The 27,044-nt window shown below is 39.3% G+C and overlaps 1 protein-coding gene across 6 annotated transcripts in view; it reads right to left on the bottom strand.

The window, feature by feature from the left end:
* LOC150081815 (RNA-binding protein Musashi homolog Rbp6-like) overlaps positions 1-27,044 on the bottom strand; it is a 1,034,865-nt gene that overhangs the window by 82,052 nt on the left and 925,769 nt on the right. Inside the window, exon 11 of one of the 6 annotated variants that reach the window (XM_090378903.1) lies at positions 6,277-6,337. The exons of the other annotated variants lie outside the window; for them this stretch is intronic. Within the exon in view, the coding sequence (XP_090235029.1) occupies positions 6,296-6,337 (42 nt within the window). The 3' untranslated portion in view covers positions 6,277-6,295. The remainder of the gene's footprint in view (positions 1-6,276; positions 6,338-27,044) is intronic. 6 annotated transcript variants of the gene reach the window in all.

The following is a 27,044-nucleotide window of genomic DNA, read 5'->3' as shown; positions in this document are numbered from 1 at the left end:
ACAATATAATAAAATACTATAATGCAAATATCGGGAGACTAAACTATTACAATAAAATAAAATAAGTTACTATAAAACAAATAAAAACAATGCTAAAATCGTTAAAATTTACTAAAATACCGAAGCTTTCGGAGACTGCTGTCTCCTTCTTCAACAGTGTACTATTACTGCAGTGACACATCCGTAAGTAGCAGGTCCATGGCACTCAAACACGTGATTCACCAGGCACAGGGTCGGCATTCCCCACATGCGCATCGGAAACGGAAGTGGCTCGGGAGCATGTCAAATGGAACCGGTCATCCTGTCTGAGGATAACCGCCTCAAACAGGAGGTGTAAACGCATATGCAAGCTCTCGAGCCACTTGCGTTCCCAAAATCCATGGGCATGGTCCTGAGGACGCGGTCATTACTGACTGTGCCCATGAATTATGGGAACGCAAGTGGCTTGAGAGCTTGCAAATCGGTTCATCCAGTCATAATACTATTAACAGGGACAGGGGTATGCGTTTACACCCCCTGTTTGAGGCGGTTATCCTAAGACAGGATGGCCGGTTCCATTTGACATGCTCCCGAGCCACTTCCGTTTCCGATGCGCATGTGGAGAATGCCGACCCTGTGCCTGGTGAATCACTTGTTTGAGTGCCATGGCCCTGCTACTTAAGGATGTGTCACTGCAGTAATAGTAAACTGTTGAAGAAGGAGACAGCAGTCTCCGAAAGCTTCGGTATTTTAGTAAATTTTAACGATTTTAGCATTGTTTTTATTTGTTTTATCGTAACTTATTTTATTTTATTGTAATAGGTTAGTCTCCCGATATTTGTATCATAGTATTTTATTTTATTTTATAGTAAAATTTTTAATCGCTTGGCTGGTGTTTGAGTGTAATTATTGCAGAACTGAAGTTAAACCTTGACAAATGCAAAGTACTGCATATGGGTAGAAGTAACCCCAGAGAAACGTACGAACTGTGTGGTACTACACTTAAGGTAGTAGAAAATGAAAAAGACTTGGGAGTAATTGTGCAGTCAGATATGAAGTTTTCTGAGCAATGCAGACAGGCTGCCAGGGTAGGTCATTGGGTTTTGTCAATGATATATAGGAATTTTGCTAGCAGGGAAAAGGAGGTGATTATCCCGCTGTATAAAGCAATGGTCAGACCACGCCTTGAGTACTGCGTACAGGTCTGGAGGCCTCATTTTAGGAAGGATGTTGATTTGCTTGAGCTTGTACAGAGAAGGGAAACAAGATTGGTGAGGGGAATGAAGGGATCCTCTTACCAAGAGAGGCTTAAGGTCTGCAAATTGCAGTGGCTGGAGACTAGGCAACCTGCACGGTGATCTGATTGAGGTGTATAAGGCCTTGAATGGGTTGAGCACGCTGAATTCTGATGGGATCCTTCCACTTGTTCAGATTACGAACCTTAGGGGGCATAAATTCAAATTAAGAAAAGACAGATGTAGAATAGATGTGCGGAAATTTGCTTTAGCCAGCGGGTGGTTAATTGCTGGAACAAACTTCCATCTGTCGTTGTGGAAGTTGATAGGTTAAATAAATTTAAAGAGGAGCTGGACAGGCATTTGCAGGGAATGGTGTGATTTTTTTTTTTTTTTTTTGGCTGATGCTACATAAGCTCATACACCTGCTTTCTTGCATCACATGCCACTACTACTACTACTACTACTACTACTACTACTTCATTACATGTGAATATGGATGAAAAATATTTATTCAGCTGATCATTAAAACTTTAATAAAAATTGCAGTTACTTGAGAAACATAATGCACATGTATACTGTACTTAACAGAATCAGAAATAAATGGATCTTTCAATCAGATTTATTAAGTTAATGATAAATAATTAACATTTTTGTGAACAATTCTGACTTTGCAGATTTAATGAATGATAGTTATTGGCTCCAAAAACTAGCTTACTTAACTGATATTTTTGAGCACCTGAATGAGCTAAATTGAAAATTGCAAGGATCACAAGAAAACACACTAATGTGTACAGACAAAGTTTATATAAAAAGAATTAAGAGATTACTTTAATTTTTTTCATGGAAAAAGATTGAGAACAAAGTTTATGAATTCAAAGAAAAAATTCAACTTTGGAAAAAAGAGGTTAAAATTGGATCACTAATGATATTTAAGGGGCCAAGGGGATGTGCAAGCAGAATACATGAACCCACCAATGGGTTCACTGAGCCTCTCTATCCCAATTCCATTCTCAGTCCCACAGGGTGGCCCCAGGGACCTGAGCAACCTACAGGAAGGCTGGGTTTCAACCCCAGAGGGAATCTAGGTCAGGTGCAGATGAGAGAAGGAAGGATATGTAGGGCCTTCCCATCAACATGCTATGAAGACAGGGCCTACATATCTGGTTACCAGTAGGTAGGCTGGTAATATGAGTTTTGGTGGTGGAGGAATCTAAACAGGTCAATAGCAGCAAATGCAGCTTCAGTTAAAGGAAGCTACTACCAACAGGGAAAGCAATGGAAAACTACCCTGTAAAGTAAACATATCCCAAGAAATTGAAAGATGAGTGAGCAAGAGAAGACTGAATGAACTGGAAAAGACAAAGGTGGAGACAGCCCATCAGAGGAAGTGACTAGTCACAAGACTGAATTACTGGATGATGATGACAAATCATGTTTAATCAGTGTTATAATTTAAATCCTAAAGAAGAACTATTGGATTAGCAGAGCAGCATTTGTGTTTGCTTGAGGAAAAACTTCTTCACTATTTTGAAATACCTGATGTAAAAAATTTGATTGGATTCGAAATCCATTTACATTATCCCTAGAAATTTCAGCATTACATTTATCAATGAAAGAAAAAGAAGACTGTTAGATTTAAGAAATGTTTTCACCCTTCAAGTACAATTTAAAGAAATTGAGTTATCTGAATTTTCGTTAATGGTGAGAAAGGAGTTTCCTTCAATCAGAGAAAAAGCAATTGGCACTCTTCTTCCATTTGCTACGACCTATTTCAGCGAACAAAGTTTTTTGTTGATGGGGATTATCGAGAATTCGAACAGACATCATCATTAAAAAGTCTGGATCATGAGTTACACATAGCTAATTCAAGAATAAAACCTGATATAAAAATTTTATGTTCACAGAAGCAAGCTCAAGTTTCTCATTAAAAAAATTTGAAAGGATTTTATTTTGAAGTTCTGTAGGAAAATAGTATTAAATATTTAATATCTTCCATAGTATTTATATTTTACTTTTCTTATCATAACGACATATATATTATTATGCAAATGTAATAAATTTTTTCACGAAGTCCTTATAGACAACCCAAAATCTGTCCATTTTTCTCTGTGTGCCATACAAAAATTATAATTTTCCAAGTGTGCCCTGGCACGAAAAAGGTTGGGAAGCACTGGTCTAAGCAACACTAAATTTCATCATAACTGTTGTAAACGGTTTTTCCATCTGTTCTGTGTAACTTCCTTAAGTATGTTCATCACAGCACTGTGTATCTCCCTCACTAATCTGAAATATTCACTCTGCATTACTTCTTTTGCTTTCATGAAGAGGTAAAGAGGGGGCTACATCCATCGATTTAAAGAGCTGGATGGGTGGACACCTTGTGTTTCTCTAGATATTAGTAAGTGACTAATGAATTGGAGCATTATTGTGATGGAGAATCAAATTCTTTGCTCAGATCAGGATGTTTTTGTCTGACTGTGTTGTGAAGATGGTGGAAAATATAAATGTAGCATGGCCTTGTTAAAAGTCCACTATTCAAGAATTAATGTTGTAGTGTATGATAACTCGACTGACAAAAAAAAAAAAAAAAAAAAAAAAAAAAACCCACCTTGCATCAGCATTTTGTTTGTGAATTGTGCAGAAACTACCAGGTTTCATCACCAGTAATTATCTGCTCAAGCTGAGTAATCTTCACAATAGTCAATAATGGAGCTGTGGAAGGATGGATGGTTACAGGACGCATGTGAAAAAATTTGCCTTCATCAAAATTAAAGAAGATTTGGACAATTATTGGGAGGAATAGGCATATAAAGTGGTGGAACCTTCGAGCATCTGTTGTAACATCATGAAATGCATCCATCTCGTATTTTTATTTATTCTTTTTTATTGCTGGTGCTTTTTAAGCTTTGCTCTCTTGTGTTATATTGCCGATACTAATAATGACAGTTTTTATTAAAAAAAAAAGAGTTTTATATTTAAACTGTGGCACAACCATCAGGTCAGAGGAGTATACAATAAAATAAGAATACAACTGTTAATCATATTTAGCAGTCACGCGCTTGAACCACGGTCCCCTCAAAGGGTGTGTGCTGCTGCACTCTTGCTCCTGACCATTTGGCTCTGGGAACATCCTTCCTATATTAAAAACACTACAGAATAGCGAGGTTCAATACTGAAGCATGTTAATTAACCTGAGAGAGGAAATGGGAGAAAAATGATCAGAGAAAGTGATGGTTTGTTTAGCGGGAATTAAGTGAGAATGCCAGAAAACAGAGCAAAGTTTCATGAATGAAATTGATGTGCTGATGCCCACAATTAAAGTTTGTCCATCTATGAATTTGCCAGCCACATATTCCAGCAAGGGCAAGTTGAGATGAAGATGAAGACGAAGCTACCAACCAGGCCTCAGCACTATATATCATTATGGAAAGATGTGTTTAAAATATATCTTATCAGGATAGCATATTCAGATATATTATTTAAATTCTGTTTAAGGGTCTGTATCTTTCTCATGGGACAAGTTTTAAGCTGACTAAATTTGAATCTGAGTAAGCTCAATGCTGATGGTATTCCTCGTCTTCCACACGTCTATTGCAGAATAGATGTGTGGAAGTTTGCCTTTGGCCAGTGGGTGATTGATTGCTGAAACAAACTTCCATCTGTTGTTGTGGAAGTTGATAGATTAAATAAATGCAAGGAAGAACTAAACAAACTATTGGAAGGAATGAATGGGTGAAATAGGAAGTGTCTTATATTTTTTTTTGGCTGGTACTGTATAAACTTTGAATTTTGCATCATTTGCCACTACTAATGCTAATAATGTATTTTTTTTTATTTATTAAAAGTTAAATAACATACATATTATTTGCATTTCAATATATATATATACAGGGTGTCTCAAAAATATTGGTACAAACATTTAGGGGAGGTAGGTAACATCTAAAGGAATGTGAATCGCTTAGGAACCCATAACCGGAAATGTCACCGTAAGTCGGCAGACGGCGCTGTTCATCAGTTCGCGAGAGGGAAAATTTCAATGTTTTGTTCATGGATGAGGCTTATTTCACTCGGGAAGGCTCATTCAATCAGCACAATGCTCATGTGTGGGCTCACGACAACCCAAACGGTGTGCACCCCCCATGCGGACAACATCGCTTTGCAATAAATGTGTGGGCAGGTATGGTCGGTGACTGCTAAGTTGGCCTATACCTGTTACCATCCCGCATGAACTCTGCTAAATATTGAATCTTTCTTGAACAAGTTCTACCAGGGTTACTTGATGATGTTCCAGCAAATGTGAGACGCAACATTTGGTTTCAACATGACGGGACACCTGCCCATTATGAAAGGTGTGTTCGTGACCATTTGAACAGGCATTTTGGGCGTCGATGGATTGGCCGTGGTGGTCCCGTTGCCTGGCTCCCACGCTCACCTGATTTATCGAGCCTTGATTTCTTTCTATGGGGGGGCCCTCAAATCTATCGTGTATGAATCGCCTGTGGAGACGGAAATGGATCTCGTGGCGAGACTCGTCTGCGCTGCTGCTACTGTCAAAGAAACTCCAGGTGTGTTCGACTGTGTCCGCCAATCCATGCTGCGTCAGTGTCATGCATGCATGCATCACAGTTCATGGTGGAACCTTCGAGCATCTGTTGTAACATCATGAAATGCATCCATCTCGTACTCCATTGTTAATATTATGTTAATATTACTGTCTTGTGTCATTTCTGCTTCTTGTGCCTCTGCTACTACTTTCCCGTGACGTTTCCGGTTATGGGTTCCTATGCGATTCACATTCCTTTAGATGTTACCTATCTCCCCTAAACGTTTGTACCAATATTTTTGAGACACCCTGTATACTGATATGTGGATGTATGGATTCCCACAAACAGAAATTCCATAAAGTGGCACCTTTGGCCCCAAAGTTACAGATCTGAAGTGTAGTGGGGCGACTCAAATCCAGAAATGAGACTGAAAGAATGAATAAGTAAAAATCTTATTCATATTTAATGAGTTGTAATACCAATGGAAATTGTATACATATTTATCTCTTACCTACCTTTATTTATAATTATCCTTCAATGATAACCATTAGTGAAAGCAGCAGCAATCAGGGGTCCCTATGGTGGAGAAAAATTAAATTAGATAAAACTGAAAGAACGCAATACATAAGACAGATCACAAGGAGAGTTCAACAAATATCTGTATTAAATGATCACCAAACTATTTTATTTTTTTTATAAATGTGGGAAAACTTAATGCCTAATATTTTATTTTATATTCTGAGACAGAGATGTAACTAGAAAAGCTTTCTGTGAGTGAGTTGCCAGAGACTAACGTTTTGAAATATATAAAATATTGAGTTCTCAGGCTAGTTGATTTATATATGAATGAAATAACTAACCTCCATACTTTACTTGAAAAAAAAAGAAGCCCAGATAGGGTGTTCCTGTCGTCTGTGATGAGAACTGAACATAATTAAAAATATTTTTTCAGATTTTTTTTCGATGTGGTAGTAACAAGTGATAAACTCATTTCACCATTAATAACTTTTAAAGAAAAAGTTCTGAAATTACTCGGTTCATGCTAAATAAGTAACCTTGTTCTATTTCTGCAGTGATATACAACAATATCCCGCATAGCACTGATAATTAGTACCAAAACTGTTCCATGCTGATTGAGGTATAATTATAATGGGTTTTAATTGAATGCATACCAGAGAAATAGTCTATAAACAAATTATAATAAATCTATAAAGAATTTGCACTTGATAGACAATTAAAAGGATTTAAAATAAAAAATATTGCAAAAATTTTATTAACGAAAAGATAATGTCATGAGAGAAGAGAAAAAAGCTTTATTGTTTATTTAGGTATTTTAATAATGAAGTCTGGCGAAATCATCTCTGCTTTTTTTCGGTGTACAAGTCTTTGTAGCATCGAATCCCATCTTGTAAAATTTGCCATAACTTGATGCTATGTTCAACATTCGGATCTCCATTGACGATCGCATCGCAGGCCATGTCAATCCCCAAAAAACTTTCTCCAATTCTTCTTTTGAAAATTCTTTTGGTGCCACTTCAGAATTGTTTCCCTCTTCTTCACATGCAGTTTGCTCATCAATTTCAAGGAGAGTTGCATCATCTAAGTCATTTGCATGTGAGTCAATGCAGTCACGTACATTGGCAGTGTCCAAAGTTTTGAATTCTAAGTCTTTTCTGATCTTCACAATGTCTTCGGCAATTGTCTGAACTTATGATTCAAAACCAGTGAAATCATTTGCCAAGTGGGACAAAACATGCTGCCAAACAGAATGCATGTTGTTGGCAGTGATTTATAGGCAAGATGCAGTTATATTTTCGATCATATTTAAAGGGGTAAAAATAAATTGTGAAATGAAAAGGTATCACGTCGTGTCTCGTCAGGATAGAATTAAGAATACTGAACATTGTTGCACATTGCCACTGACTGCTTGAGGGGAGTGCTATTGGCACATGTGCATGTGAGACAATAGAGTTGGCACCGCAGCATATATATAGAGTAAGGGTCTATGCTGAATGAGTTTTAATATGTACAGTAAATTTTCAACTTCCACTTAATTGAAAACCATGTTATAGTGAAACCTGTGTTGTTTGAAGCCATGCTAAGTGAGGTATTGCTGTGAGCTATTTTTAATGTAATAATCTATTTTTTAATACTGCATCAAAAAAAAATATGTTATCAAATAAATCATTTTCAGGTGATAGATTTTCCATATAATCTTAAAATGCATATAGCATGGGCAGTTTTGAATATTTCTTATTGAATTTTTTTTTCTGGTCAAAGTAACACTTTGCTGTAATATTACAATATTATAATCATAATGGAATTACTTGCGTTTTTTTATTTATTTTGTAATTGGTTGAAAATGCTGATTTTTCACATACTTTACAGAAATATTCATGCTGTGTATGAATATTTCTGTGCAAATTAAGTCATTATGGCACCTTTAAACTGTCCTGTTCACAGTTTCATTGTTAAGGTTTTACAAACATTAGAAAAAAGCTCTTGTGCAACAGGCAAAGCATAAAACATTCTTGCAATAGTCAATGAATGTTATTATCAGTGGCAAATGATTCAAGGAAGCAAGTCTATAAGCATCAGTTCACCCCTCCAATAATTTGTCTAGTTCTTCCTTGAACTTATTCAAACTGCCCACTTACATAGCACTAATGGAGTCGGTATATATGGTTCTTGAGAGTGTGTAGTTTAAGGCCATGTGGATAGCACCGAGTTCTGCAGTATAGCTGCTACATTCAGTGGGGAGCTTTTTGGATATGGTAATGTTAGGAAATAGTGCTGTTGCAGTATTTCCTAACATTCTTGCTTATCAGTTTTAGATCTATCTGTGTAGATCGGTGTGTACTGGCCATGCTGTGTTCTCAGTGTGGCATGTATTTGTAGCATGTTCTGTTGGGACATGGTGTGCTTTTCCCCAGGCTGTGAATGAAAAGTCACACAGCAGTATATGATACATCCAAGGTGGGATTGTATGAGAGGCAGTAGACTATATCTTACTCTGGTCAATTTGCCAGTCAGTAAAGACATATCCCGGTTGGTGGGTTTATAGATGGGTAAGTTCTATAAAGGTTCCCCATTTAGGAGAAAAAAATCCATTCCAAGTGGAATGTTTTGGATGCCCTTTGTGTTTTGCTGCATGATTTAATAAAAGCATTTGTCTGTGTAGATGCAAGGGTGTTTCATGCACTTCAGCATATAGGCTCTGAACCAGTGATGTACAGTATGCCTAAGTGCTCCTGTTTCACCTGTATGAGTCATCAGACCTCACGCTCACCTCTAGCATCAACCTTTCACTGACCTTTGTAGTTAGGCGCCTCCGTAGCCAGGTGGGAAGGAGCAGCAGTGCGTAGCACACGCTTCTTGATTAGACCAGGGTTCGAGCCCGTCACCACCAAATACAGAGGATGCGGAAAGGTCAGGGAATGACCACCGCATATCCCGGAGCAATATGGCCTTAGTTGCTAATGCTCCTAAAAAAAAAAAAAAAAAACCAAATAACCAACCAAATAACCTTTGTAGTTTTGCCGTTGGGTCGTGTTTGAGCATTTTGATGCCAGTCCTGGTACACTTTAACTACGGAGGCTCTCGAACACTTCCACCAGTTCAGCCGTTTGGGAAATTGAGGCACCAGCTCAGCTTGTTGAGCACACACCATCTGTCCTTTATCAAAGTCTGATAAATCCTTCCTTTAACCCATTATGCTCGGAATTTTACTACCTACTGAACCACTGACACCTTATCTATGCTACGTAGGTCGACTAACTCCGCATTTTCGTACCTCACATGGTCAACAGGTCGCATTGGGTTTTCATAGGGGTGGTAATAATTCAGTGATCACTCAGTGTATGTATATATATTCAGTATTTTATATATGTTTATATAAATTAATAAGGTGTAAAAATTTAAAAACAGCTGACACATTATCATTGTTGGGGAAAATCTGAGGGTATAAGGCTCAGTCAGATGGTTAAAAGTGGTAAAACAAGCGCTGCTAATATCTGGACAGTCAATTAAAATGTGTCTAATAGATAAAACGGTGTCACAGGACTCACACATAGAAATGTTGTTGGCCCTTAGCAAAAACGAATATGTCAAATCGCCATGTCCTATGTTGAGCCAAGCAAGAACAACTTCCTCATTACAATCCCAGCGCAGACTATACTGTCACGATTCATCTACAGGCTTTATCTGATAATGTATTTACAGATGAAATGCACAAGGCATAATTATATATGGGTTTTAACTAATTAGCTATATAATATCGGAGTAGATACACCATAGTTTACCCATAAATTTAAACTATGTAAGTAGTGTAAAAGGCATTGTTTTAATTGTATCTCATATTGTGGCAGCCTTCACAATGAGATACCAGGTATTTTTATTCTGCAGTTACCAGGGTACTTTTCCCACCCACTGATGATAGGCCAAAATCGTTGAAACGGTGTCATCTGGGTGGTGGTTGTTATTGTTGTTATTTGGTTTTTGGGAGCATTAGCAACTAAGGCCATACTGCTCCGGGAATATGCGGTGGTCATTCCCTGACCTTTCCGCATCCTCCGTATTTGGTGGTCACAGGCTCGAACCTTGGTCTAATCAAGAAGTGTGTGCTACGCACTGCTGCTCCTGTCCACCTGGCTACGGAGGCGCCCCCATCTGGGTGGTGGTATCCACTGAGAATAAATAACAGTAGTCTTCTCTTCTAGAGAAGCATTACTTATTCAAAGTAGTGCAATGCCTGGTAATCATTGTGAAGGCGGCCACAATATGAGATAGGTTAGGTTAAAACGATGCCTTTTACATTACATACGTAGTTTAAATTTATGGGTAAATGGTGTATCTACACCGACATTATATAGTTAATCACTTAAAACCCATATCTTGTGCATTTCATTTTTAAATACATTATCTGTATACCATTCGGCATCTCTCATATTGTGGTACCACTTCGCAACTGTGATGGCATGTAGCATTGCCAGGGTACCTGCCCACCCACCAATGATAGGCCAACAGCTTTGAAATGGTGCCGTCTGGGTGGTGGTATCCACTGAGAATAAATAACAGTAGTCTTCTCTTCTAGAGAAGCGTTACTTATTCAAAGTAGTGCAATACCTGGTATCTCTTTGTGAAGGCTGCCACAATATGAGATACAATTAAAATGATGCCTTTTACACTATATACGTGGTTTAAATTTATGGGTAAACTATGGTGTATCTTCACCAACATTATATAGGCTTTATCTAATGTAATTTATTGGTAGTAGTCTGTCTGTTCTGCGAATCTTGCTATTGGGAGGGTACCTTGTTGTGTATTATTTGGCTGTAGTCTGCCCATTGCATGTTGTGAGTTCCCTGTAGTCTGTACAGGGAACTCACAACATGCAATGATTATTAGTGGCAGTTGCTGATTTTGCTGCATCATCAGCCAAATCATTTCCACTAATCCCAATGTGGCTAGGAATCCAGAAGTAGATATCGAATTTATGCTCATAGAGAGTGTATCTTCTGCTGGACCTGGGACAGGACAAGACAGGACAAGACAGGACAAGAATTGTATTTCAAAGTGAATAAAGCCTGTAATATGTTAAAGGAATCAGAATATATTATAAACCATTATTACTAGCAAGTACTAATGTGGTCCAAAGCTAACTCTATTGCGTGCAGCTCTGCAGTGCATATGCTAGATTCAGGGAGAATCAGCTTTGATATAGTGGTTTCTGGAAAGGCAGCAGCAGATTCTATGTATGATTCAGATTTCAAGCCATCAGTGAAAACTGGCAAGAAGTCAGAATTATCAGCTCAGTGCACTGAATGGAGCTTCAGGTAGATATTGATTGGGCAACCTTATCTACTGTGATGTTAAGCTCACTGAGTAGCTCTTGGACATGAATACCGAAAGGACAATTGGCAGTCTGATGGGCGTTGTACAAATTTTCCCAATGCAGCTCAAAAGCAGATGTCCATGTAGGATGGTCTGGCAGGGATTTCAGTTTTAAAGCATACTTTAAAGACAACTGCTTATGTTGAAGCGATAGTGGTGGTTCATTTGCTTTCACATATAGGCTCTAGACAGGAGATGCTCGATATGCTCCAGCAGCAATACGGATAGCCTGATGACAGATAGGTTGTTTGTTTGTTATTTGGTTTTTAGGAGTATTAGCAACTAAGGCCATATTGCTCCGAGGATATGTGGTGGTCATTCCCTGCCCTTTCCGCATCCTCCGTATTTGGTGGTCACGGGCTCGAACCCCGGTCTAATCAAGAAGCGTGTGCTACGCACTGCTGCTCCTGCCCACCTGGCTACGGAGGTGGCCATGACAGATAGGGTCCAACCATCAAAATACACTGTTTCTGGCTGAGGCATATATTAGGAACCTGTAATCAAGTTTAGATTGCACAAGTGCATGGTAGATGCATAGTAAGATGCATCAGTCTGCACCAAAAGATGTGGACGAGAGAGAGCACGGAGGATGTCCAAGCTTCTCATGCACTTTGTACGGAGTTGACAGATGTGTGCTAGAAATGTCAACTTTTCATAAAATACGAGTCTCAAGAATTTTGTGTCCATCACAACTGGGATGGCATTACATCCAAACTTCAATTCAGGTTCAGGATGAAGATTATGCTTATGGAAAAAAAGGATGAAAATGGTCTTCTGCAGCGAGAACCTGAATCCATTAGCAAGTGCCCAGGAATTAAGCCGATCAATGGCTTGTTGCAGTTCTCTTTCAATAACCCTCATGCTGCATGAGAAAATATGCTAAAGTCATTAACATAGAGGGCAGTGTTTACAGCTGGAGGAAGTTGTTCTTGATTGAATTTACTTTGATGACGAAAGGGTTAACACTTAAAACAGATCCCTGCAGTACTCCCTCCTCTTAATAAAAGGGGTAAGGAGGGCAGATCCTACACAAACCTGGGAAGACCGATTGGCTAGAAAGTTCTTAATAAAAATGGGAAGATGTCCTCTAAGATTGAGGCTATACAAATCTTTTAAGATGCCAAATCTCCAAGTTGTGTCAAACGCTTTCTCCATGTAAAAGAATACAGACACCAGATGTTCTCATTTTTGGAAAGCATCCCGGATGGACGTTTCCAATTTAATTAAATGGTCAAGAGTAGACCTGTTTTTTTGGAAGTCACATTGCATGTTAGAGAGGAGGCCATTTGATTTAAATACCATATAAGACAGACATTAACCATTCTCTCCAGGAATTTGCAAAAACAGCTGGTCAGAGAGGTCAACAGTTGGTAGGAAGTTTAGGATCCTTTTTATTGGCTTGCTAAAAGCAAAAACAGTTGCCTTGCACTCAGTATCCAGAAACTGCTCATCAATAAAGATCCTGTTATACAGAAAGAGTAGGTGATCCACAGATTTTTGAGAAAGGTGCTTAATCATTTCATAATGGATGCCATTTGGTCCAACAGCACTTGCCTTAGAGAGGGATAAAGCACTTTTTAACTTCTGCACAGTGAATGGCCCATTGTAGAGATAAAGAACCTTTTATGTGAAATTAAGTGCCTGTTTTTCAATTTTCTGTTTCAGGACCAGGAATTCTGGGGAATAAGATATTGCTGGAGATGTTAGAAAATGTTTCTCCAAGATGGATGCACTATGGCTCTGCTATATTGCATCCATTAGATACTAGGATCGATGAAGCATGAGATGTATATTTTCCCTTCATTTTTCCAGATTTTATCCCAGAACACCTTATTACTAGCAGACTGGGTAATTGATGACTTGAAACAGATCCATGATTCCTTTCGACTCTGATGGTGGATGTTGTGTGCTTTGACATGTGCACATTTAAAGGCTGTTAGATTGGTCAGTAGGATATCATCGGAATATTCCCCAAGCTTTGTTTTGAGCCTTTTTTTCTGCTGTACATTCTACAATGGTTTGGGAAAAGGTGGAAACTGGGAAGATGTTTTCAGTATGGTAGATGCAGCTGCATGAACAATAGTTTCTGTGATGTACATCACTGCATCTTTGATGGGCTCCTGAATGGCTGCAGTGATGTCAAATTCTGCTATGTATTGGAAGGCATTCCAATCAGCCTGATTGATCTTTCACCTAAAAGGAAGACAGTTTTTCACTAATTAGTATGGTTATCACAGGGAAGTGATTACTTCCATACAGGTTCTCCTCCACTTCCCAATTAAGTGAAGAGAGGAGAGGAGACAGAAAGATTAATGGTAAAAAAATGTATGGGTAGGCATATGGAAGAAGGTGTTAGTTCCCATATTTAGAAGAGAGAGAGGTTATTGTTAGTGAGCATATTCTCTACGACACGTCCCTTCCAATAATGTCAGCACCACCGCACAGGCTGTTATATCCACTGAAATCCCTGAAAATTAAGAGGAAGGCAGCTGCACAATGAGATCATCAAAGTCTCTTTGGGAGATGTCAGCCCAGGTTACAAATAAATCAAACAGACTGTTAATAAAAATCCAACCATAAGATGAACTGCTACTGCTTCTAAGTTAGTGGAAAGCAGTACAGGTTGAAAAGGGGTCTGGTTGCCCACAAGGATGGCAACTCCTGGGGCAGGTATAGCCCCAGTTCTATCCTTATGTACGATAGTAGTATTATGAAAGGAAAGGTTTTCATTTGACTTGATATATCTTTCTCGCAAACAAAAGCATACTGGCTTGTGCTTGTGTAGGAAGCCCTTGATGTCATCGGTATTTTGTCTCAATCCACCGCAATTCCACTGTAGGAATTTAGCCATTATTTTGGCTGGGTGGGTCCATCAAACAGTTTCTGAGGTGTTGAGGGCTTACTTTTGTCAGTCTTAGATTTATCTTTTTTGGGGAAGTATGGATGCTCTCCTGTGTCCATTTCCTCCTAAGAAGGAGTTCCAAGACTGTTTCATCAGGTATATCCTTCTCCTCGACATCCATTTTTTCTTGAGAACTAGGATGTATGTCAGGTTTATTCTTTTCTCTGGTGATTTCATTTGTTATTGGAAGAGCCTTAGGATGTACGGACATATGAGGGGGTATCAAAAAGTTCGTAACCTGACCTAGATAAAACATCAGTAAGAAGATGCCGTTTTTAATTTAAGTTGTCTACATATTCCATAACTAACATGTGAAATTTCATCCCAATAGGTGATCGTACACCAGAGGTGGAGCCCGCAATCACAGGAATGACACTATGGTTGGAAAAGTGAAGTATCGAGCAGTGATCAAGTTCCTGCATTTGCAGAGCAAGAAAGCTCAGGAAATTGACGAATAAATGAAAGCTGTGTATGGGCAGAATTGTCCATCCTATGGCACTATAAAAAAGTGGAAACGGGATTTCCAGGTGTCTTTGACAAGCCAAGCGAAAGAAGGCCATCAACATCCACAGACAGTGAGACGGTTGCAAAGGTTGAGCAGCTGGTGCTGAGTGACAATTCATTTCATCACAAATACAGTGGGATTTAGTAATGGGTCTGCCCACGGTATTTTACATGACCATCTGCACATATCTAAGGTCTCCGCAGGATGGGTTCTAGGATTGCTGATGCCTTTGCAGAAGCAATGTCAAATGCAATGTTCTGACCAACTGTTGGATTTGTGTAATGTGGATGTTGAGAACTTTTTGGATCGGTTGGTGACAAGTGATGAATGCTGGGTGTACTAGTATGATCTGGAAACTAAAGACATGTTGAGACTAAAGAAACCATTGTGTGGATGCCACTTTGATTCATCTCAGGAAGTCATCAATGAAGTGTAATCGTGGTTTCAGGCAAAAAGGTGCAGACTTCTATGATCAAGGCATTAAACAACTGATCCATTGATGGGAGAAATGTGTTACTAAACATGGAGAGTACATAGAAAAGGATTAAAGTTCCTGTGGTTTCACCTTTCTAGGGCTATTATTTCTAGGTAAGAGTATGAACTTTCTGATACTCCCTAGTAGGAATAGCAGCTGATTGATTGTTCTGTGCAGATTTTATTGAACTTAGCAAGTAGTGTAGGGAGATGTTCCATTGCAACATCTCCCTACACCTTCCGGGTAGGCAGGTTTATTTGCATTCAGAGGTTTCACTGCTTTTTTGCCTCCTGATATGATTGATGATCTCCCCCGATGATATTCTCCACCTTGTCGTGGTGGTGGGGGGCTTGCATGTCCCGATGACCCGGAGAGCTAAGTCGACGGTAGCTTAGCTACTGGTAGGGCCTCCCAAGCCAGACAGGTCAAAGGGTAGGGGCCAGACTAAGAGAGATACCCCAGCCCTCTACGTTGGGGTTGCTGCAACGGGCTAGCTCCTCATTCAGTGTAAAAAATACACAAATGCTAAATGACCTACAAGTGAAAATGAAAACGGACTGCACTTTCGAAACGACTCGGCAAACGGAAAAGGACTATGATTTTTTGGGATGCTGGAATATTCAAGGCCTTTCACAACTAAAAGAAACTTTCTTCCGGATGAACTGCAAAAATTCAAGTTAGACATCGTCGTGCTATCAGAGACAAAGAAAAAGGGATGTGGAGAGGAAATAATGGGAGAATACTACCATTTTTGGAGTGGAGTCGATAAGAGTGAAAGAGCAAGAGCAGGAGTTTCTATTGCTGTTAAAAAGAAACTGAGACACAACATCAAAAACTGGCAATTTATTAATGAAAGAATGATCTCATTGGAACTGACACTGTATGGAGAAATATGTATTTTAGGAATATATGTCCTGACTAGTGACACCGCCGATACCTTGAAGGATGAATTTTGGGAGGATCTGAGAGAACTAATAGAAAAAAATCCCTAAGAACAAAGAGATATTTCTAATGGGAGATTTCAATGCAAGAGTAGGAACTGAACAAAACAGCAAAGTTATTGGAAGATTTGGAGAGAGAGAGAGCAATGACAATGGAGATAGACTATGCAATCTTTGTGAACAGTTCAACTTGAGAATAAACAACACATTTTTCCAACACAAGGATATCCATAAATATACTTGGTCACAGGAGACAAGACAAATTAGATCAGTTATAGATTACATTATTTCAAAACATTCAGGGACATATGTATTGAAAGATGTCAGAGTTTATAGAGGAGCCAAATGTGGATCTGACCATTTTCTTGTTAAAACAACACTGAGGTGGACCTGGATTAAGAAAATATGTGTGGACAACCAACAATGCAGGGAAGGAGAAATGCTACAAGTGTATCAATTTAACATTAACCTACTCTAGGATGGCAGCATTAGAAACCACTTCACCCAGAGACTGGATGTTGCAATTAACATAGAGATAAAAGGTAATACTAAAGAAATCTATGAATATTTAAAAAATACTGTTAAAAAAATAGCTCATGAAATCCTAGCAAAAAGAAGAGCCAAGGACCAAAAAAGGCCTGGATTACAGAGAAAGTAAGAGCTGCTGTAGAGGAAAATAAACTTGCATATCAGAAATGGCTGGGTGATAGGAATGATGCATATAGGAACATTTATGTTGAAAAGAAGAAAATAGCCAATTGATTGGTAGTAGAAGCAAAAAATGAAGAATGGGAAAGGAAATGCGCAACTATTAATAGCAAATTGGGCTTCAAGCAATCAGCGGAATCGTGGAAGGTTCTTAAAGACTTGAGAAAACAGAATAAACACAACGCTGGTTTGCAGTTAATACCTTTGAAAGACTGGAGGGAGTACTATGAAGGACTTTTAAAAGAAGACCAGAAAGAGTTCAAGAGAATATATATTCCCCGACTATTGACACCGCTGATACCTTGAAGGATGAATTTTGGGAGGATCTAAGAGAACTAATAGAAAAAATCCCTAAGAACAAAGGATATTTCTAATGGGAGATTTTTAACAGGATCTGGAAAGGTTGAGCAGATGGGCTGAGAGGTGGCAAATGAAGTTTAACATTGACAAATGTAAAGTACTACATATGAGAAACAGCAATCCCAGAGAAAAGTATGAACTCTGTGGTACTACACTGACAGTGGTAGAGAATGAAAAGGACCTGGGGGTAATTGTGCAGGCAGATATGAAGTTCTCTGAGCAGTGTAGATGGGCTGCAAGAGTAGCTCATGGTGTCTTGTCAATGATATACAGGAATTTTTCTAGCAGGGATAAGGAAGTGATTATTCCCTTGTATAAGGCAATGGTCAGGCCACACCTTGAGTACTGTATACAGGTCTGGAGGCCTCATTTCAAGAAGGATGTAGAGCTGCTGGAATGAGTACAAAGAAGGGCAACAAGATTAGTGAATGGAACAAAGGGGTGCTCTTACGAAGAAAGGCTTAAGTTTTGCAAATTACAGTGTCTGGAGACTAGACACTGGCGAGTGATCTGATAGCAGTGTATAAAGCCTTGAATGGTTTGAGCACGCTCAATGCTGATGGGATTCTTCCTCTTGCTCAGAATAATCACCTGAGAGGGCATAAATTCAAATTGAGGAAAGACAGATGTAGGATAGATGTGCGGAAGTTTGCCTTTAGCCAGCGGGTAGTTGGTTGGTGGAACAGACTTCCATCCCTTGTTGTGGAAGTTGATAGCCTAAATAAATTTAAGGTTCAGCTGGACAGGTATTTCGAACGAACAGAGGGGTGAAATGGAAGTGGTTTTTTTTTTTTTTTTTTTTTTTTGGCTGATGATAAGCTTGCTTTCTTGCATCATATGCCTCTACTAATGCTAAAATGCTAAACGATGGAGGATTTTGGTGTAGATGACTCAGGCTTAAAAGTTTCTGTTAGGGAAGTGGAATTCCTGCTAAAGGAAGGAAGGAATGGCAAATCACCTGGACTTGGAGGAGTTTATATGGAACTTCTGAAATATGGAGGAAGAGGAGTGGCTGTTCTGATACAAAAACTGTTAAATAGTATACTGAGAGGAGAAGGAATACCGAAAGAAATGATAACAGGATATATTACATCAATTTATAAGAAGGGCGATCGGAAAAGCTGTTCAAATTACAGAGGAATATGTGTCCTGACCCGCTGTTAAAGATCCTTGGAAAATGGATCAGAAACAATTTAGAAGCCCGAATCGAGATATCAGAAGAACAAAGTGGTCAGCCGGGAGGTCATGTATAGACCATATCTCAACAGTACGGCAGATCCTTGAAAAATGCTAATCAAAAGGAAAAAAAATCTTTATGATTTTCATTGACCTTGAAAAGGCATATGACAGTGTTCCAAGAAAACTCTTATGGGAAGCACTGAAAGAGGAAAATATTGATGGACAACTGATTAACATTATTAAGGCAATTTACAGGAATAATAGATGCAGAATTAAAGTGGGATCAGCTTTGTCACCTGAATTCCACAATTCAAAAGGCTTATTACAAGGTTGTTGCATATCTCCAACACTTTTCAAAATTTATATTGACATCTGCCTATGATCCTGGTCAAAAAAATGCAATAAAATGGGTGCCAAATAATAAGAACACCTATATTTATAATTTACTTTTTGCAGACGATCAGATGCAAAGTATGCATGTCGTCAATTGTTTGAGGAATATAAACAATGGAGTCTAAAAATCAATTTTAGCAAGACTGAAATGTTTTCTTCAGGATCAGGACACGTTCTAAATACTGCAGGTTTTAAAATCAAACAAGTCGCTAAATTCAAATATTTGGGATTAATCTTACAAAATGATGGATCATCCCAAGCAGAGATCAATAGAAGAATTGCAGACGGCAGAAAGGCTATTGGCATGTTAAACTCTGTTCTGTGGAGCAAAAATATCCTAAATAAAACAAAGAAACTTATATTTAAAACGATTGTACAAAGTCTTCTATTGTATGGAGCGGAAACCTGGACATTGAATAGGCAAGTGGAAAACAAATTGCTGTCCACAGAAATGGATTTTTGGAGATGCTCAGCAGGTACTTCTAGAAGAGACAGAAAACGGAATGAAGACATAAGGGAAAAAATGGAAGTGAAAAAGAATATTATTGACACCATCAAAGATAAGTGTCTAACATGGTATGGACATGTAAAATGGATGCAAGAAAACAGATATCCAAAGGCTATCCTGGAATGGATACCTCCTGGAAGAAGGAGATGAGGAAGACCTAGGAGGACATGGATGGATGGAGTACAGGAGTGCATGATAGCCCGAGGCTTAACCGACCAAGACACCCAGAACCGCACTTTATGGCGGGAAAAAATTCCTAACAAGAAATAACTTGTAGGCTGAGGAAACCCATTGTAAATGGAAACACTCCTCTTGATGATGATATGATTGATAAGTTCAGCTTTGCTTTAAGTTTTGTATTTCTTTTTCTTCCTTCCACCTCTGGCATGCTTGTGAGTACATAGGGTGTTCTCCTTGGGAGTTAATGTAGGTGGGTTTTGTGGGTGAACAGGATGTAGTTTCATGGTCCTTTGCAGCACATCGAGTGCATGCAATAGCTCCATTACAGGCCATTTGCAAGTGTACATATTTCTGGCATTTAAAGCACCTTAATGGATTTGGTACATATGAGTGCACTGGCAGTTGATACATCCAGCTTAGATCTCATTAGGAGAGGTTTGTGATTTTAAAGGTCGGGATGACATTTCTAGTGGGAATAAGTTTCCCATCCAATCCCTATGCATGATGATTCGTTTTGCAGCTATCATTCCCTGGGGTTTTTAATTCAGAACAGATTTCCTCTTCTGACACTTTTATGAGATCGCATTCAGCAATGATATCGCGGGATGAGTTAAGTGTCTTATTAGGGATAACTGCAATAGGCATCCCCCCGATAGATGTGGCTCGGAGGCGCTGTAATGAATGTCTGTTACTTTAGTTACATGAACATATCATGTAACTTTAGCATTAGTAGAGTAGCAGAGGCATAAGTATCTGATGCAAGAAAGGAAGCATATACAGCATCAGCCAAAAAAAAAAAAAAAAAAAAACGCCTTCCCATTTCACCCATCCATTCACTCCAAATGTTTCTCTAGTTCTATCTTGAATTTATTTAGGCTGGCTAAAGCAAATTTCATTGCTTCTATTCTACAACTTCCTCAGTTTGAATTTATGTCCGCTCAGGTGTTATTTAATACGGGCAAGAGGAAGAATCCCATCAGCATTGAGTTTGGCGTGCTCAAACCATTCAAGGCCTTATACACCTCAATCATATCACGTTGCAGATGCCGAGTCTCCAGACGCTGCAATTTACAGAACTTAACATTTCTTCGTAAGAGCAACCCTTTGTTCCCCTTACCAATCTCACTGCCCTTCTCTGTACTTGTTCCAGCAGCTCAACATCCCTCCTAAAATGAGGCCTCCAGATCTGTATACAGTACTCAAGGTGTGGCCTGATCATTGCCTTATACAAGGGGATAATCACCTCCTAATAACTGCTAGCAAAATTCCTGTATATCATTGACAAGAGACTGTGAGCTGTTCTTGCAGACTGTCTGCACTGCTCAGAAAACTTCATATCTGACTGCACAATTACCCCCCCTGGTCTTTTTCATTCTCCACGACAATGAGCATAGTACTCCACAGTTGGTACATTACTCTGGAGTTACTGCTACCCGTATGCAGTACTTTGCATTTGTCAATGTTAAACTTCAGTTGCCACCTCTCAACCCATCTGTTCAATTCTTTAGATCCTGTTGCAGTAGCGTACTGGTATTAGTGACATTAAAAACCATGCCAACCTTTTTATCGTCTGCAAACTTGAACATTAACCCTGATATACCTTCATTAATATGATTAATAAATACAGAAGACAACAGTGGGCCAACACTGATTCCTGGGGGACTCCATAAATATCGTTAGTCCATGAAGAGCAATGTCCATTGATTACCGCACTGTTTTCTCCAACTCAACCACCCCTTTATTGGCGCCTCCGTAGTCAGGTGGGCAGGAGCAGCATTGCATAGCACATGTTTCTTAATTAGACTGGGGTTCAAGCCCGTGACCACCAAATATGGAGGATGCGGAAATGTCAGGGAATGACCACCACATATCCCCAGAACAATATGGCTTTAGTTGCTAATGCTTCTAAAAACCAAATAACATAACATAACAATACATAACATAACCCCTTTATCCATAGCAGAAATTTGCCATTAATGCCATACTGCTTTGATTTGTACAGTATCAAAAGCTTTCCTAAAATCCATATATATGATATCAAAATTATTTTTTGCATCCAGTTCCTTTGTGACCACACAAAACAGCAAACATTTATCAAAAACTTAGTGTTTGCTGGAGCCGTAAAATCTTTGTGTGCATGTCGACATACTCATTCCCTTCTGCTCCGTATTATTCTGTACTTCTAGTCTCTACAAGGATGTCTCCTGATCAAAGCTGTTTTACTGATTTAGGAAAGCCTGCCAACCCTTCCAAACCCTTCTGGATAAAGAAAGGTGACTTTTTCCTATAGTTTTCTCACTTGTAGAGTGTATTATCAGGTAATGGGGCGTTGGACCTGATATGTTTTAAGTTTTCTGTCTTTTTTGCTGAAGTGACATCAGCAGGGTCAACTTCTAATTTTTTGGATAGGGACAGTGTTAGGGCCCTAGAAGAAAGAACCTTATTAGGATTTGTGGTTTTTTGAACGTGTTCAGTGACTGAGCTCCCCACCCTAACCATGGAGCCCAAAGGGGACATCCACTACCCAGCAAGCAATAAATATGGGCAACCCAGACACTATACATGCACCACCAGCAACCTGAATGCTGTCCTTCGGATTATAAGAGTAGGGTATGACATTGACACTGTTGATCTTTGCAGAAGAACCCACCAGCTGATTGATTCTGGCCGGGTTTTCCAGGACCGCCCGTCTTGTCGAAGCAGGTGCCAAAGTGGTGTGTTGAAGCTGGGTCCTTCAATCACCAGGTTCTCCTTTCCAAATTTCCATGGGTCACAGCACATGGCAAACACGCCGGATTCCTAGGTGTTAGCCTGGAACCTAGGTTGTGGGTGTTGGATCCTAGTGATGCTAATTGGAGGACCAGCAGCATCACTGGGGGGGGTCCTGTTACCCATGTCGAGTTTAAAAAAAAAAAGGAATACATCTATATTATGCAGTGAATATGATAAATATGGAAACACAAACCTGGAAGGTCTGAACACCATTCTAGACATATTAATACTTATGGATGACACAACAACAGACCTACCAGAACACCAAAACATAAGGCTATTAAATAATCAGTACTTCACAGAAGGAAACCCCCCCTCTCTCCACCATATAAGAGTTTTCAGCTGCTTTTGCCAAAATCAGAATAAATAAATGCCCAAGCCTTGACCACCTTCTTTTGAGAATACATTTATCAAAAAATCTTTTGAAATTTAAATTAAACTACTGATTAGTATGAATTCACAATTAAGAGTTCAAAAATTAAAGAAAACACTATAAATTCCCCTTTAATTAGTGGGAAATTTAAACCCAATAATTAGAATACATGATCACTAATTCCAAGAGTGATAGCAAACACAACTGCACTTTCCGAAGTCTCACTAATGAACAAATGTCAAATGTGTTGCTGTTGCAGACACCAGGGTTCCTCCATTTGCCACTTTAGTGCATCTGTGATGAGGCTTTTGCCACATCCGGTCATACATGTGTAGTGTAGGATGTGTAAGAGTTGTGAGGTGTTCTGTTGGTGTGTTGTGCGACCAGTGTCTGGTACCTTAGCAGTCATGGAGCATCCAACACCTGGTCAGGTGCTCCTTGCCTCTCATCCTTTGCCGGAGGTGTGCCAGGTTGTACACATCTCATAATGGGTCCGCCAGAGACTGGCGCTGGGCGGGCCCTGTGAAGGAAAAGAGAGAGACTAGTGGAAGACGTATGGGCGTAGGGGGAAGAGAAAGGTAAGCGTAAAAATGGGGAGTGTAAGTAAGAGGTTCCCCCAGAAAAGGAAGTTAGTAAGGGAGGAATGGAAGATAGAACAGTGCAATCTCACCATGAGTGGCCCTTCAGGGTCAGCAATGATCCCACCCCCTGGAGGGTGTCAGCAATGGGCATCTCATCCTGATACACAGGTAAAGTGGTGCTGACTCAATCCTGTCTCAAGATGAGGCTATCATTGAGCCCACCCTGCATAGCAGAGTCGGCTAGTCATAATGATTGTGTCAAGTCCAGGATGTTTCTTAGTCGAGGTTGTTCTTTCCATCTTTTAGTTTCCTGTCTGGGGTTGATTATCTGGTTTGGGTTATAGGCCTAGTGATTCTGATGAGTATAATGAACAATTGTGCAGAGAAATAGAGTGGGCCAGTAAATCAGAATGTCTTATAATGGGGGATTTTAACTTTCCAGATATTGAGGGAACTTGTGGGTTAGTCACTTTGCACACTAGCAAGACTTCTGTGGATTTATTAGACGACTTGTTTTCTACAGAAACATGTTTGAGAGGCAACCAGAGGGAGTAATACTCTTGATCTGATTAATCAGCACATAATAAGAATTATCAGGCGACACAAGGAGCCAGTGGTAGATATAAGCTAGTCTGTAATCAAGCCACAAAGGAAGTTAGACAGGCAAAGGCAGATTATGAGAAATCTTTGGCAAAGGATGCAAAGAAAAACAGCAAAGAGTTCTTTACTTATGTAATCTCTAGGAGGAAAGTGATGAATCAGATTGGTCCACTTAATATGGATGGTTCGACTATTGATGATCCTGCTCAGGTAGCTGATAAACTGAATGAGTATTTTGCATCTACATTAACACTCAAAGAGTTATTGAAGGTGGGGAATGCCAGAAGTTTATCAAACTCTAACAGGGAACAAAATGATTTTGTAATAACTGAGAGCAAAGTGAAGGAGAAATTGTTGAAGTTAAACATAAGGAAGGCATCTGGAGTGGATGGGATCAATCCAGTTATATTAAAGGAGGAAACAAAGGAAGTAAGCAAACCCTTAGCCATAATTATGAAAGCTTCTTTGGACTCAGGGGAGGTCCCCATGAACTGGAGGTGTGCAAATGTATCTCCAATTCACAAAGAGGGTTCAAACAGTGACAAAAGTAACTATAGACCTGTTAGTTTAACTTTTGTTCCAGGGAAAATAATGGAATCGCTGGTTAAAGAAGCATTGCAGGATCATCTATACTAGACTGCAGTAATAGTTAACACAGCATGGGTTTATTAAAGGGAGATCTTGTCTGATCAGTTTGATTGGATACTATGACATGGTCACAAAGGAACTGGATGCAAAAAATAATTTTGATATCATATACTTGGCTCTTAGGAAAGTTTTTGATACTGTTTCACATGGAAGACTACTGTACAAATTGGAGCAAAATGGTATTAAGGGTAAGTTGCTACAATGGATAAAGGGATGGTTGAGTGTGAGAAGACAGAGAGTGGTAATCACGGACACTGCTCTTCGTGGACTAATGTTATTAGTGGATTTCCCCAGGGTTCAGTGTTGGGTCCATTGTTGTTTTCTGTATTTATTAGTGAAATTGATGAAGGTATATCAGGCTTAATGTTCAAGTTTACAGATGATACAAAGGTTGGCAGGGTTGTTAACTTCAGTAAAAACAATATGCTACTGCAACAGGAGCTAGATAAGTTGTGCAAATGGGCTGAGAAGTGGCAACTGAAGTTTAACATTGACAAATGCAAAGTACTGCATGTGAGTAGCAGTAACTGAAGAGAAATGTACCAACTGTGTGGTTCTGTACTCAGGAAAGTGGAGAGTGAAAAAACCTGGGGATAATTGTGCAATCAGATATGAAGTTCTCTGAGCAGTGCAGACAGTCTGCCAGAGCAGGTCATGGAGTCTTGTCAATGATATATAGGAATTTTGCTAGCAGGGACAAGGAGGTGATTATCCCGTTGTACAAGGCAATGGTCAGGCCACACCTTGAATACTGTGTACAGGTCTGGAGGCCTCATTTTAGGAAGGATGTAGAGTTGCTAGACCGAGTATAAAGAAGGGCAACAAGATTGGTGAGGTGAACAAAGGGGTGTTTTACCAAGAAAGGCTTAAGTTCTGCAAATTGCAGCACCTGGAGACTAGTCACCTGCGAGGTGTTCTGATTGAGGTGCATAAGGGCTTGAACAGGTTGAGCAAGCTCAATGCTGATGAGATTTTTCCTCTTGTTCAGATTATGAACCTGAGGGGGGCATAGATTGAGGAAAGACAGTTGTAGAATAGATGTGCAGAAATTTGCCTTTAGCCTGTGGGTAGTTGATTTGCTGGAAGAGAGTTCCATCTCTTGTTGTGGAAGTTGATAGCTTAAATAAATATAAGGCTGAGATAAGACAGACATTTGGAGTGAATGTATGCGTGAAATGGGAAGTTTTTTTTTTTTTTTTTTTTGGCTGATGCTGCATAAGCTTGTGTCATATGCCTCAACTAATGCTAATATATTTGATTGTTATTGTATTGTGGTCACTGGTTGTATAAGAACTGTGGACTTGCCAGTATTATGTTTCTTGCTGTTCCCTGAGATGAGAGGGTTACAGTGATGTAAGATGGTCATTAATGGACGAAGTATTTTTGTTTTACAGGCGGTCTCCAGGGTTTCTCCTATACGCTGCGATTTCGTCTATAAGCTATATGCCAAAGCTGGTGGTAAGTGAGAGTGGGTGTGTTGTGTGTTTGGTTCTGTTGAGTGCCGGCACTTGCCTACCTAAGGGCCAGGGGTCGTCAAGTTTGCCAGGTATGGGATATTAAAAAATTAATATCCCATTCTACTTAGTAGTACTATCAGAATACTATTCTACTTAATAGTACTATCAGAATTGATCCCAAAGGAATCGATATTGTCAAGAGAGAAACCCAAAAAAAAATTCAGGGATGAGGTGATGAATTCACTGCATTACTGAGTCTGAGACATTGTCTGTTCAGAAAGATCTTGCAGGCAAAAATACTTGCAAGGTATTTCCCTTGCAAATAATAAGTTCTCTCTCTTATAAATAAATAAGGGCTGGGACTCCTTGTTTTCTATTTGCAGATCTAAGGGCATCCTGCCAAAGATGGCTTATAAAGCAGGGATGAGAACTGTCCATGAAATTATTGTGATGGCTAGGAGTATTGCTCTTTCAATAGAAAGTATTTTCATTTGAAATCTGATGTTTGTCATACATTTAAACCAGGCTCCTGAGCCACAAGTATGAAGATTGCTTTATAGAAGATTTGTAGCATTTTCTGTTTTAGTCTCCAATCTTGTCTCATAACACTGATGTGGATTCCAGCGAATTTTTTTTTTACTTTATTGTTAGCTGCTGCAGATGTGGGAAGAACGATGATGAGGTCCAGGTATGTTGTCTCTTTCCTTTAAGAAGCATCACTTTGGTTTTAGAGTGGGATATGGTTAATTTGTTTTGAGCAGCCTATTTAAATACTTAAATCTGAACCTGGTTTGCATTTCTTTCTAGTT

Source organism: Mastigoproctus giganteus, chromosome 8 (genome assembly GCF_048544385.1).
Source record: "Mastigoproctus giganteus isolate SK-2022 chromosome 8, ASM4854438v1, whole genome shotgun sequence".
NCBI lineage: Eukaryota > Metazoa > Arthropoda > Arachnida > Uropygi > Thelyphonidae > Mastigoproctus > Mastigoproctus giganteus.
This window is presented reverse-complemented; position numbering and strand designations above follow the sequence as displayed.